The 13937-nt window shown below is 41.7% G+C and overlaps 1 protein-coding gene across 2 annotated transcripts in view; it reads left to right on the top strand.

The window, feature by feature from the left end:
• DSCAM (DS cell adhesion molecule) overlaps positions 1 to 9515 on the top strand; it is a 469478-nt gene extending 459963 nt beyond the window's left edge. For both annotated transcript variants that reach the window (XM_042788317.1, XM_033011398.2), the window contains one exon: positions 8553 to 9515. In XM_042788317.1, the coding sequence (XP_042644251.1) occupies positions 8553 to 8893 (341 nt within the window). In that variant the 3' untranslated portion in view covers positions 8894 to 9515. The remainder of the gene's footprint in view (positions 1 to 8552) is intronic.
• Positions 9516 to 13937: the final 4422 nt, after the last annotated feature.

Consider the following 13937-nt stretch of genomic DNA (forward strand, 5'->3'; position numbering starts at 1 on the left):
AACAAAATTTTGTTTTAACAGCATGTTCTTAATCTGACTGTAGTGATAGTCTTTGCCATCCATATAAGAGCTTCTTTATATGCAGACTTTTAAAGCGTAGCTGTAGGTACATGTACATGTATTTCAGTATTGGTCACCTTTTCATGCCAGTATCCTTAATTTAAATGTAAGAGCTGAACTTCTGGTCCCAGTGAATTAATTAAGAAAAATGCAGTGATTCACCTTTTCAGCATCACTCAGGTGATTCAAGATGATGGACATGTAGTGACCGAGTTATGGTAATTCATCCACAAATATATCTTCAGCAGAGCAGCAGGGCAGTGCTGATACTTGTTTCCTTGTTGTATCATGACCTCCCTGTAGAGTGTTACACTTACCACCTTGGCACAGTCAGGTTTAGCTGTGCATTCACGGGTATGGTGCAGAGCCTGATGAGGTCAACAGAGTGGCTCCCACTGGCTTCAGTGAACTGTAAGTATGGTTCGAACTCCTCACCTCTCCAACCTCTGTGCTGAGTCTAAGCTCCCAAGATACCCCAGCAATAAACCCGTGAAGGATGCCAGTTTTCATGGAGTCACGATCGATTTAACCCTCAGCTGAAGCGATGTACAACTGAACAGTTTCCATTCGCCCAGGATCCACAAACTCCATCGTTGCTGACTAGAGGCACCTGAGCAAGGGCTTCAGCACGTCTCTCCTAGCTCAGCCAGCAGGAGGAGAGCGCTGCCTCAGAGCATCCTTAAAAATGTATGAAGCAGCTTGTGTGGCAAGGTGAAGATGGAAAGGGAGAGCTCCCGTACTTCACTTTTCTACCATAATTTAATTATTCATTGACAACTTTTATGATTTTAGTTTTGGAGCGCATATTGATTTACATGGTGAGGTCCCTTTTACAAGTTTTTATGACTTAGGTGTTTCATTAAATCAAAACATGAAGGTCTCAGTTCTGCAGGTGCACTGGCCCTGTGAGGTTGAGCATCCATATGGCAACTCCATAGGGTCTAAATCTATCTGGCCCCTGGAGTTAATCAGTTTTTCCTTCCTTACACAGCCAGTTCAGCAGTGGAAAGGCCCTTAAAAATATGTCAATTCTCTTTAAATTACTTCTGAAACGTACAAAGCATCTGCCAGGTCTATTAAAAGTGCAGCACAGTATGAAGGACCAAAGTTCTGCTTAGAGAAATACAAACCAAAAATGTGCTTCAATTCCTGTTTCATTAGACCTTTCAGGAGCAGGCAACAATGCAATAATCAAGTCTTCTGGCATTCAGTTAAACATATGCAGTGTGTTATGTTGATGTAGTACAGATGTACGAGCTCACTTAAACTATAGCAGTCATGCTTTTGCTTTAAGGCACATTGATTAAGGACTTTTTCTTGGAATTAGAAGGCTTAAATCTAAACAACAAAATTAATCATCTTAAAAAAAAAAAAAAAAAAAAGAACCACGTTAGTTGGAATCCTCATTTTCAGTCACTTAAACCTAATCTCCAGTAAGTATAAATCAATTTATAGTCTTGCTGAAATCAATATAGCTACTCTGATTTATACCAGTAGCAAATTTGGCTCCTGAATTACAGTTTTACTGATACTCTGGTGTTTTTTTAAGAGAGAACTCCAATGACTGTAGTCAACAGCAACTGTTGGTTTTATTTTGTAATACAGCTGGTATTTTTAATGCTTTTATGAAAATGCCACTTTTAGAAGTGTGCAACGTGTGACATTTAACTAGGTGTTACAGATCTTCAAATTATCTGTGAGGGTGAAGTTTTCATTGAGAAAGAAAATCTAAACTTGCCGGTTACAAAGTACAGCCCTGCTGGGACGGTAGGGAATTCTGAATTCTCTGTCTAGAAATGGGAAACTTGGCATATTTTTTTCTAAAGTGTTTTGGCTGTGTCCTATCTATGTGATAACAAACACGAACAATGGAAAGATGTGAATTTTAGGTTGTCTGCTGAAACACTCTGAGAAGCCCAGAAGATGTAATGGCGTGAGTCACAAAGCCACGAAGGGCAGGTTAGCAGATGAAGTGCATCCAGACACCTCATTGGCCTTGTTCAGCGTTATTCATTCAGTCCGTTCCATAGTGTCCCCCAGACACTGAGCATTTCAATCATTTTTCTTGGGCAGCCAAGCAGAGGCAGAAGCTATTCTGAAGGCAGGAAGAGCGTGTGCCTGCTCCCCCAGCAGCTTCTTCGCTAACGAGAAAGCTGTGCCCTGCTTGCTCCATCCTTCCTCTCCCCTTCTGCCGCTTAGCTGCTCCCTAAGATTACAACTTAAGGGTGTGCTTGGACCTTTTGTCTTTTATTCTGAATCATCTTAGATTATTAAATCCAGCTTTTGATTTGAAAAAGTGGGCTCAGAAGGAGTCTGTGAGCTCCTGAACTTGTTAATGTGCTCCTGTTGACCGAGAGCAAGCTGAGGTTCTCATTCATTCAAGTAGTCGGTAATTTGCATGGGGAAATTTCACCTCCATTTCCATTACTGATCAATACTGGCTCTAAGGAGTGCAGCCCTGTTATTCAAAGCATCATTCAGAAATCTTTTCTTGTTCAGTTGTGGTACTTTACTGCAACACTTACAAGAAAATAATAATTATTAAGCAAAGTGCATTGAGAAGGCAGTTACACACTGAACAGATCCTGGGAAAACAAAATAAAACAGAACAAAACAACACAGGCATAAGTTAAAGCCTTCCCACTGCTTTGGTCTGCTTCGTTTCATTATCTTCCAAGTTTCCAACAAGTGTCCATCTGACCCTTCAATGGGGTGCTGAGTCAAGGGAGGCACCACAAAGTTCAGCTGGGTGCTGGGAGCAGCTGCTCCCCTCCCCACTTCAGGGCAGGAATGACTCTCCCTCTGGAAAGGATCCCCTTGCTTCCCTCTGCAGCCGGTCACTATTCCTGGCTAACAAGGCAAGAGGATGGAGCTGGTGCTGGGCTCCTCACCGAGGTACCACCAGGCCAAGACCTGTATCAGCCAAGGAAGGAGGTGCAAGACTGGTCCTCCTTGCCCTGCTGCGTGGCTGAGCAGAACACAGGATTGAGGTCACCAAACAGTTGGGTTTCTTGCTCAAGTGTGTTTATATCCGATGGTGCAATGTGCTGTGAGCCTTGCAGGTCTGACACTTAGCCTGTAGGTCTGGGGATGATTGCAGCGCAGTGCAGACTGTTCTGTGGGTCCAGTGCAGGACACACGGACAGTGAGGGAGCACCAGTAGGCTTCAAACACTGACAGCAGCAATTGTAAGAAATGTTGTTGCTGCTGTCAGTCCGGCTTCAGATCAAGCTGCTGCTGTCCAAGAAATCTTTGCCTGCTAGCTTTTAGCAGTGTGTCAGTTTTTGAAGTGACGACCTCTGAACATCACTTGTGCTCTTTTTTTCATAAAACCTCTGGCCTTGGCCTTGCAAACTTCTCCACCCTTACCTCGATTCTAATCTAAGCTTTTCCTATAGGCAGTCTTTTTCCTGAAAACCATTCTGAGTATCAGCAAAGACTTCACCAGTCTATTTACTGTGCTAGTGAGCTGGAAACACCACTAAACCTTTTAGTCAACATAAACCAGAACTTAAAGCTATCTGTCAGCAGCTCTGTCTCTCTTGCTTCCTTTCAAAGGAAAACACAATATCCCATCAGTTCTTCCCCTTCCAAACTCAGGACAAGCCACAAGATGCCCAATGCAGTGGCACTGCCATCTTTACCAGCACTTGTACATCCCCCCAGCACCGCACAATGTCGTGAAGAGTTGTATAATCGGGTCCCAAATCAATGTAACTATGTCAGCAAGGCACCTTACCCGTGTTAACAGAGCTGTCTGAATTCAATTCTGGCATGATCTCTGTTCCCATGAGATCATGCCAGTAAGATCTTTAAGAGCTTTTTTACCCACTCGCCTATTGAAGTAATCTGTATGAATGCTGTATTCACCCAGTTTTATTTTTACTTTTGTTAAATAAAAATATCATGTCATAGTCACCAGTCCTACTTTATAAACTTTTCTAAAATAATCTTTCAAACAGCACAGAATTTCCTTCACATGGCAACCAAAACTTGAAAATCATCAGGCAGTCATCATCACTGAGGGTATCTGTGTTGGAGAACTGTGAAGACAAATTTTCTTTTGCTTTAGTGGAAAATGCATATAGCTATCATGTGACAACTTGGTAAGAGTATCTTTTTTTTTTGCAGTCTGTGATTATATGATCTTTGCATTGAATATAGCACAAATCCTCAGATTTTTATGGAGCAGATGCAAGCATAAATACATGCAAGCTCTCTAGCATTTGAAAGAGGTATAAGGTAAATCTCTGGGAAGAAAGGAGTGCATCTCATCTTGGTTTAGTTCTGCAAACAGAATAGCTATCTTGAATAAAATCCCAGAAAAGTTGATCAGTGATATTTTTCCCTCCATGTAGCCTACTGAATTCATCCCAACGCTTCCCACACCTGAAGCTGACCTCCAGAGGAAGGATAAAAATATTTATTGTTTTTGCAAAATGTCCTACATCAGCTTAATTGTACTGAAATAAGGGTAAATAATTTTTGCCCAGCGATGCATTAGTTCAGAAAAAAATGCCTTTTTGGTAGAATGTATTGCTCATGGTAAATATCATAGTAAGTGACTTTTAGCATTTGTTTACAAATATTTATTGAAGCTAACTTTTTGTTAGATATCCTATACTAAATAATTCATTAGAGGGTTGGCCACTCAGAAAAAAAGACTGAGGTAGCTCTGGCTTGAATTGGCTCATTCAGATTTGACTAGATGTTTTTTACTTGTGTGCAAACTCTGTGTTTCTAAATACAGCACATTTCCCTTTTTAAAAAATGTATCAGCAAACTATTGTTTTAAAATGTCTTTTGTACTAATTAAGCCAAAATGCATGAAATATTAAACATGCTCATTTTCAGTGCTCATGCACTTGAAAGCTTTGCTTTCATTACTAATAAGGCGCACACACACAGCTGAAAAGAGGTAATTAGAGCATCAAAGGCAATGAACCACCCTGAAACTTCACAATGCTTTGCATGAAAAAAATCGTCATTCAGCTGAATAGCAAGAAACCAAAAAAATGTCTGCACTATTGTGTCCAGAAGGAGAACCAAAGTCTTTCCAAGTAACTCCACTGATATGAGGCTTTTAACCCTCTCAAAAATACCTTCAGAATTGATGTAGGAATGGCAAAAGTGAACCCCCGTGGTTATATTTCAAAGACTGTGGGTTTAAGTCAGAAACACATTAGTTCTTATAAATCAAAGACATTTTTCATCCTCTGAGACCGTTTCAATCCTAGCAAAGAAGAAAAAGTTCCATTCTCAAAATTGTTCTTTTCCAATGGTTTTAATAATCTGCTTTGTTTTATAAGCAGTTGCAGGGAAGGATGCTTCTTGCAGATAAGAGGGAGCACTGGCACTTTTTATGATAGGAGAATGTGTACATCATATCAAATGAGTGCTCTGTCTAAGCCATGTCAGAGATTTTGCATTGCATATCCAGCTTTGGAGAACAAGTTACACTCTCTGATTTCTCATTACTACAATCCTGTTGGAACTTTGCCCCCAGACATTTAGAAAATTACAGTAAAATGACTGCATATTGTTTACACAGATTATTGAATATGCATTCTTATGTAGATATAGGGAGGAAAAAAAGGTCTTTTTTACATAGCCTGAAGCTATTAAATGCACGTGAGAAATGTCTAGACAGCAGCTTGAAAACCAACCTTCATCTCTGTAAGGTTCAACCCTCATCTTTTCTACGGTCTATGCATATCTGTTGCCCTCAAGAAGCACGATGTTTTAAGATGCAGAAGCGGCTCTCCGAGGCCACCGTGGGGACTGCTGATGAGCCATGCTCTGGCTTCTTTTACACACCGGCTCCTTCCTGGAAAGTCAACCATAAAATCAAAAATGCAGTAGTAATAGGGAATGTGTGTGAAATGGCCTGGCTGGTCTTAAGAAAGCAGGGGGTACTCTGCCGCCGGGCAGCAGCCAGTGTTAGGGCCACAGCCATCGTGAAAAGGCCTGTTGATCTGGGAAATAGGGGTGCGGGTTCCTTGCAGGAAATTTTCTGCTGAGTCTGAGGAACCCCTGTTTCACATGGGGGCCAGCTGTGGGAGCACAAGCGAACCCCCACTTTCTGACCACGGCAGTCTCTAAACATCCCGGACAAGAGGGAAGGTATTACCTTGGTATTACAGTTAGTTACAACGTTCTCACGCCTACTCTTGCCACCTCAGAGGTGTGCTTTGCTGCCTGCCTTCGCTGGGGCCCTGACAGCGACAACCCATGCCCGAGGCAGCCAAATGAAGGCCCTCGCCACCTTCGTTAGCAGGCAGAGGCAGGTATGCGGGGGCAGCATCACTCACTCCTACACTTGGGTCCCTCTCCCCCGCTGGGGAGGAGTGGGTAGCAATAAGGCTCCTTATTTTAGGGTACTGCAGTGCTGCAAAAGATATAGCCACAGGGAGCAAGTGATACAAGCATTTTCCATCCAGGCTGTCTCCTCCCTGCAGCCCACGGGGTATGGTCATTGGAGCAAGCGGTCCCCACACTGCGTTTTGGAAGGACTCGGTCCAAAAGGGAACCCAGAAGCAAAATAACTGGGGTGCAGTATGGGTGGCCGGGGGATTGGGGACTGGGTGCCAAGGGAGCAGCAAAGCTGTTGGGCAGCAGGGACGCCGCTGCGGGCAGCTCCGTTTGAGGCATACGTTGCTGTCTCAGCTGAAATAGGTCTCGTGCTAGATGCGTTTGGCATGAAGGGTACCGTAGGAAAATAAGGTAAATGAGTAAAACCCATCAATGTTACCACAATTCATTTTTCAAGGGGCAGTCAGTATGATTATAAGTGCAAACCTCCCCCTCTCTCTCCAACCTTACATAAAAGTTGACATGGTGCATGTCAGCCTAATCTTGAGATACATGAAACTTACTCTGTGGGGCTTAAATACCGTGTACCATGCATCTCTGTTGGAAATGTAGCTGGAATAAAACACATGGAGTCAGACAGTGCCTGGGGGATTTCTATAGGAGTAAACAGTTATTCTGTCCAAATATAACTTCTCAGCAATTCTCTGTCTGTGACCTAAAATTACAGAGAGAACAGATGCTGTTAGTCTTTTAGGTACGATCTTCAGTGCCTTGACTTCTCTGAGAAAGCAAAGGATCTGTTTTACTTTAGATGATTGGGCAGCTTTTAGCATGGTTAGGAAACATGAAATTGTTATACATTGTTTTATTATGAAGAAGTGTTTTCCTGGTCTACTGTTTATGTCACTGGCACAGGTCAGCTTCATTTCTACTGCTGTAAATAGCTCATGTAGACACAGGTGTAGTAGTGCCAAGAGTCTTCTTTCAACATTCAGGATGCATCCCATCTGTAGATGAGATTATGGTTTTGATATCAGCCATAAAAAGGAAGCTATATACCTGCAGAGGTCTGTAAAGAAGAGGAAATACTGTTCTTGAATGTGCCTGTAACAGTGCTTTTTTTCATATATACGTGAGGTTACGCCATCAAATATTTTTAGAAGGAATGTCACATGCCTGATTGCCTCTCATGTCCTTGAAGCAGCTTTACAAATGACTAACAGGCAGGGCTAGAAAAAATAAGCCGGTCTGATTTCTATAGCAGGTCTAATATATGTACAGATATGTGGAAGGTAACACTCACCCCTGCCTAATTCCAGAGAGTAGGTCCAAGACACCCGTTTAAACTCAGTAGATTTGAAAAGGTAAATCCTCTACACTCAGCAGGCTGCCATCACCGGGCTTACATAGAAATGCCCAGGAATTAGGGGAAATAACGATTAAGAGGTTTCCTTGTCAATACAGAACAGAAGGGAAGGTTGATGCAAGAACTAGGGTGCCAGCCCCAATACATTTCGTTGCCACAAAACAGCAGCATATTGATGGCCATAGTGGTAGAAAATCTTTAGTAGTTTAAACACAGTGATGATGGATGGCAAGTAAATGTTGTTATATTGGGACAAGAATGCTTTTCTGTTTTATTCAGAAGTCTCTTTAAAACTATAGCCTTAACACTCACACATCCGTTTTAAATAATTTGGTCATTCTACTCCAGATTGGGAGTCATTAATGATAATTGTAAAGATTTTCATTTAAAATGGAAAATAAGAAAACAAAGTCTACCAAGCCTCCACATTTTCTAAGTTTTGACAAATGAAAAACAAGACTCTTTCTTTTAGGATTTTGAGAAAAACTTCCTGGTCTTTTCAGTTTATCTTCTCCATCCTGTGAGTGCATGTAAACCACATCGCACTTCCAACTATAGTCATTCTGTTATGAAAATGAATATTAGTAGTGAATTCTGATGGATCTGCCTAAAAGGAGTTTGTTGGCCCTTAATTCTGTAAGATCATAGCATAGTAAATGGCTGGCAAACAGTGTACCAATTCGAAATGCCACAGCTGGATTGATTACAGATTTGGTGGCCAAACCCATTGGCTCCAGCTCCCCCAGCCAGCAGGTACATGTAACGCAGCTCATGACCATAAGTAAAGACTTGGTTTTCACTTTTTCCTCCCCAGGTGATCTCATGCATTTGCCACCCTACCTTAGGATGGACTTTTTATTGAACCGTGGCGTGCAGGGCACGAGCAGAGACCTGGGTTTGGGGCAAGCCTGCTTGGAGCCGCAGAAAAGCCGAACCTTGAAGCGTCCCACCGTCCTGGAGCCGATACCCATGGAGACATCCTCCACAAGAGAAGTACAGTCATGGCAACCTGGTGCTGTGGCAACGTTACCTCAGCGAGAAGGAGCTGAGCTAGGACAGGCGGCAAAAATGAGCAGCTCCCAAGAATCTCTGCTGGACTCCCGGGGCCACTTGAAAGGAAACAATCCCTACGCAAAATCTTACACCCTGGTATAACAAAAAGAGCATGGCTGGACAGTGGCTGTAAATATTTACACTGAAAAAGAAAATCCAATGAAAGCTACCTTTTTTTTATTGAATTCCAATATTTATAATTAAAGAAGAAGATTGCCAAAATATTTGACAAAAAAATATAATAATATGAACGACAGACAGTGCAAAGACTCTCTTGCTTTTTTTCTGTCTGAGTGTGAGCTTCATCTGACTGGACATCTGAATTTTTGGGTAAAAGAGTCCAGTTTTCTGATCTTCACAAGCGTTTGTGTTTTTACTGGTTTTCTACGAAGTGCATGGAGACTTAACTAAAACATTTTAACTGGAAGTTCCATCAGACAAGATTTAAAAGGGAATAAAAATCACAAAAAAAAAAATAATAAAAATCACCCTATTTGTGATTTCAACAGGAACATTGATTTGGAAAAGCAAAAAGTCTTTTGTCATGTTTGCACTTTTTTTTTAAATTAGAAAATGGGTCCTTGATTGTTCTTTTTTTTGTTGTTAATTAGGATGAGTGATGTCAGTGGAGTGAGGGGACTGATTTGGGCTTTTTTTTAATATTAATTTAATGAGACACTCTTTGCATTTTGTCTATGCGAAATAAAAGGGTCTTCTGCCTTTATTTGTGATGTCTGTTTCCATTGCCTTCTGCTGTACTTGGTTTTCCCTGAGTGTAATAGCCATACCAGTACCATACTCTGAACAATGCCTTCTTGTGCCTTGGGCAGAAAAGGAAAGCAGGGGTCATAACTTTGGAAAAAAAATGAGGTTCACTTACCCACAGCTTTTTTGCTACCATGAGGCAGAGGGCCAGAACAGCACAAGTCCCAAGTGCTCTGAATCACACTCACCCTGGACTCTGCATTGGCTTCATCTGCCACCGGGAAGCTTTCGTTCGGCTTCGATATTTTTTGGATCAGAAGAAATGTGTTGATGTTACTTTACTTACCCCCTAGGAATGGATTTTTAGTCCATTTGGGAGCAGCACTCACAGAAATTAGTCACTTTTGTAAGGACTGGGGGGAAAAAAAAACAAACAAACAAAAAAAACCCCAGCTTTTCCTGTAATAGGAGAAAGGGGAGGAAAAAAAGTTATTCCAGGTCTAAGATCAATGTAGCTTTCTTTAGAGGAAAAGATCTCTTTCACAGAGGAGCTGTCAGTTCATATTTGTTGCATCTTTTGATTACATGAGAAGTAATAGTGCTTGTTTTACACAAAGCATAAATGATTGAATACTACAGTTGGTGGGTTTAACACAATATTTGAGCCGCCTTGCTAAGTGCCTCCTTGTGTGTGTTCTGGCTACCTTGGTGTGCCCTGACCAAGAAAACATGGAGCAGAGCATCCCGGATTAGTGCTAATACAAACAGATTTTTCAGCACTGGCTGGAAATGCTAACTGGGGCCTGAAAACCATAAAACTTGGTAAGCTTGAGCAGGCTGAGAAACTCCTGCAATTTCCCTGCCTGGTGACAGTGTGGGCACTGCTAATGCAAACATTTCTACACCATGCTCAATTCAAGTTATTTTAAAATAGAAAAATGCAGTTATGTATAATTGTGTCATTACTATTATTAATGTAATTATGTTGTTATAAGAGCACTAAGTTAGCAAAAGTACTTAAGTGTCTTGAAATGAATCAAGTTGCACTTTCATCCTTAGCTCTGTCAAGCCCAAGTTCTAAAGTCCTGTAAATTCCTACAGAAGACACCAAATGAAGACATCCATGAGGTATGTACTTTTTACAGACCTACAGAGAAGTGCTGAGATGTCACTCAGATACGGAACCATTTCCCATCTAGTCTGCCTATTTGACCAGTATTTTGATAAAGCATATTACAAAACAGAAACCCCAAGAAGAAAACAAGCAAAAAACCCCCAAACCTTTGCCTCTGTAAAAAATTTTTTAAAAATCAAAAGTTAAGAATTACACAGTAAGTATTTCCAAATAGAATTTTAAAACTGTGTTGAAAAAAGATTAAATTATGCATTTGCTTTTTTGGGTTTTTTTCCATATAGAAAGCTTTTTCTAATACAAACCTAATTTAAACATGCAGAAATAAATTTCTTTTACTGTTTCCCATTGAAAAAATCCACAAAAACCTAAACTTTTATTGGAGACTTCATTTTTGGGCAATCCCGTTCTTTTTGATTTCCACAAGAGTCTTTGCAGTGTACTCAGCTGGATGGGGCATTAGTACTGCATTTACAAATAAAAATTAATTTTCTCAGTAGCATTCAGGACTTTGGAGTCTCAGGCTACTTTCATCTTCCATTCAAGCTTCCTTCTTGTCCTCTGAAAAAAGGCAAAAAGCTTTTGGGCAATATGGGGGCTTTATCCATTTGTTCCTGTGGCTCTTTGCTGCCCTGAAGCACAGGGCTGATGGGACCCACGGCAGCACTCTCCACCCAAACTCACCTTCAGTGACAGACACGAACCAGCACAAGATGGAGGGAGGGAATATTCACTTTTTAAGCTCCTGATGACTGCCGATAGTGGAAATATTCCAATATCTCCCTAAATCTACATTTGGCTGCCAGTCTGCATATTGTCAACTGTCCTCGACTTAACAAGACTTCCTTCTCATCTACATTCAATATGCCTGGTAATATTCATCCTCCTTATGAAGTGAAGATGCCTTTGGGGGCCCCATATTCAAAGAAATTCATGGCCATGCTCCTGCTGGTTAAAATCAGAGTGGAACTGGGCTGTTGCTTAGTCCACGGGGGCTCAGACCAGCAGGGTGCCTGGCTGCGTGCTCTGGATCCAGCCAGCTCTTCACACGCATAACTGTAAACATGCGTATGGTCCCCTTGGCTTGGGGGTTTTATTGGCTTTTAATTTTCCAAAGAGCACTGGAGCTGTAGAGCCAGTTAAATGTGTAACAGAAACATTAAGGAGATGTCTGTACTGCTTTCACCTAGCCATGGTTTGGAGGTAGAAGTAATCTCTTTTTGCAGATCGATACAGCTGGGAGCAGTCAAGTGCCTGCAGGTTTGTAAAACCAAGATAAGAGAAAACGTGCTGATGTGTCCCTACCAGCATAAATTGACACACTTCTCTGTAACAGTACCATCGAAATCCATGGATTCTGTAAGTCTGTATCCCAGCATGTGATATACTTCCCCCATTGTACCAAACGCCGCCTTAGAAAATATTCATGTAAGTGAAAAAAAAAAAAAAAAACAACAAAAACAAAACAAAACAGTTGGCACCAGCACGTGATCTCGAAAGATACTCCCTAAAGTACCGGAACATCTAGGTATCAAGCAAGCCCACCTTGCACAGAACTGTGACTCCATCTTAGTCTTGAGGAGGATAGGAGACTTGATAGGAGACTTCAAAAGATGAATTTAAGAGCTAAAGTTCTTCCCTGTCTTACATCTGCTAAAAATCATGCATAAGGATCATAAAAATCCTTAGAGAGACTCGTTCTTTTTCACATTGTACTTTTTCCCATGCCCAAACCTCAACTAACCCTTTAATGATTCACAGACAGTAATTAACTCTCCCTTTTTGTCTCAAATGAATTAGCAACTCCCTCACTCCTGCCATTTCTAAGAACCCTTTTATCCTTCTTTATTCCATTACTGTTTCACTTAAATTGTCTGATTAGCACAATTACATTAAGCTCGATAGAGTCTTTCCCTCTCCTTGTTTTTAGGTTTGAGCTTGCTTTTCCTATTCAGAACCAAAGAAATTTTGAGCGTTTAAAAGATTTCTTTTGGTTGATTTTTTTTTAACCAGGTTTGCTCCATAACAGCTTTACTGTAGCTATGTGGAGTTAGGAGTTATAAGCAAGGTGAGGTATTATTGCACCAAATAACACAGTTGAAAAACAAAAACAAGCAACTCTGGGCTACACTTTGGGACAAACATAAAGTCCAGAGGAGCTTTGTGCAACTGGGTTTCCCACTTTCCCATGCAGCTGGGAGGGGGATGTGGGGTGAGATAATACCCACCACTGGCTTGCAGGTTGGTGAATGGCAATGTGTCTACCTGATTCTTTGCATTAAGTAATTTAGAGTAAATTCAGAATTTGAACCCCATCATCCTTTGCTTGCACAGCCAGGTATGTATGAAGAGAGATTTTTTGGTTGGCTGGGCTTTTTTTTTTTTATTTTGGGAGGGGGCATTTTTTTTTCTGAAGACATGAACAGAAAAGAGCTGGGTTAAAGGCAAACTCCTCCAGCACACCATTTACCTGAGTAGGCTGAAAAGCTCTCACAGAGAACGGAGCTCTCTTTTAAAAGAAAGGAAAGGTAAAAAGGGGAAGAAAAAAAAAAAAAAAAAACAACAAAAAAACCCAAACATACAGTTTGACAGCCTGCTCACAGTTTTAGTGTTACTCAGGTTATTTTAGGTCACAGTTGTTGCTTAATGGGCTCTCACAGTTGACTATGAGGCATTCCAGAAGGGAAAAGAGAGTGCTTTTCACCATTAATTTTATCTGGGCTTGCCTGAGTCTCCCAAAGGGAACCTAACCACCTCCCCAGAAAGAAAATGCTGCTGTAGGAAGTTCACCAGCCCAGTGCACATCACCAGCACTGCTGGGGGCTCACACACTGTGTGTCCCTGGGGGGGTTTTTGTACCTTCTGAACTATTCCGCCTTTTTTCACAATGAATGCTACACTCCTTTGTTTCAGGACTTCAGGGCAAGAAGGTGCTGAAATTGGCACCAAAAAAAAACGATCTGTAACTATTTTCAGGGTTGACAAGGGCCCTGTGAACTTCCCAGCAGGTCTTTAGCGTGGGAGCATTTGGTATGCTGGCTCCTCACGCCACAGCAACCTCCTCATGGCTCTGCTTTAAGCGCCTCTGTCCTCTGAGATGAATGATTTCCCCCTTTGTAGGCACACGCTGAAGGTGCTTGGTACTTTTCAGGCCCGATGGCAGGCGAGGGGACGAGTATCAGGGATGACCCAGCGTGCAGAGCTGGCTGGACACAGCCACAGCAAGAGGTGGCAGCATTCCTGCCTGTTGGAGAAATCAAGTGTAAAATTAAGACCCGTCTCTCTGTGATGTGCTTGTCAGGAGGAAGG

The sequence above is a fragment of the Tyto alba genome, unplaced genomic scaffold, assembly GCF_018691265.1.
Source record: "Tyto alba isolate M040663 unplaced genomic scaffold, T.alba_DEE_v4.0 Super-Scaffold_14, whole genome shotgun sequence".
Classification (NCBI taxonomy): domain Eukaryota; kingdom Metazoa; phylum Chordata; class Aves; order Strigiformes; family Tytonidae; genus Tyto; species Tyto alba.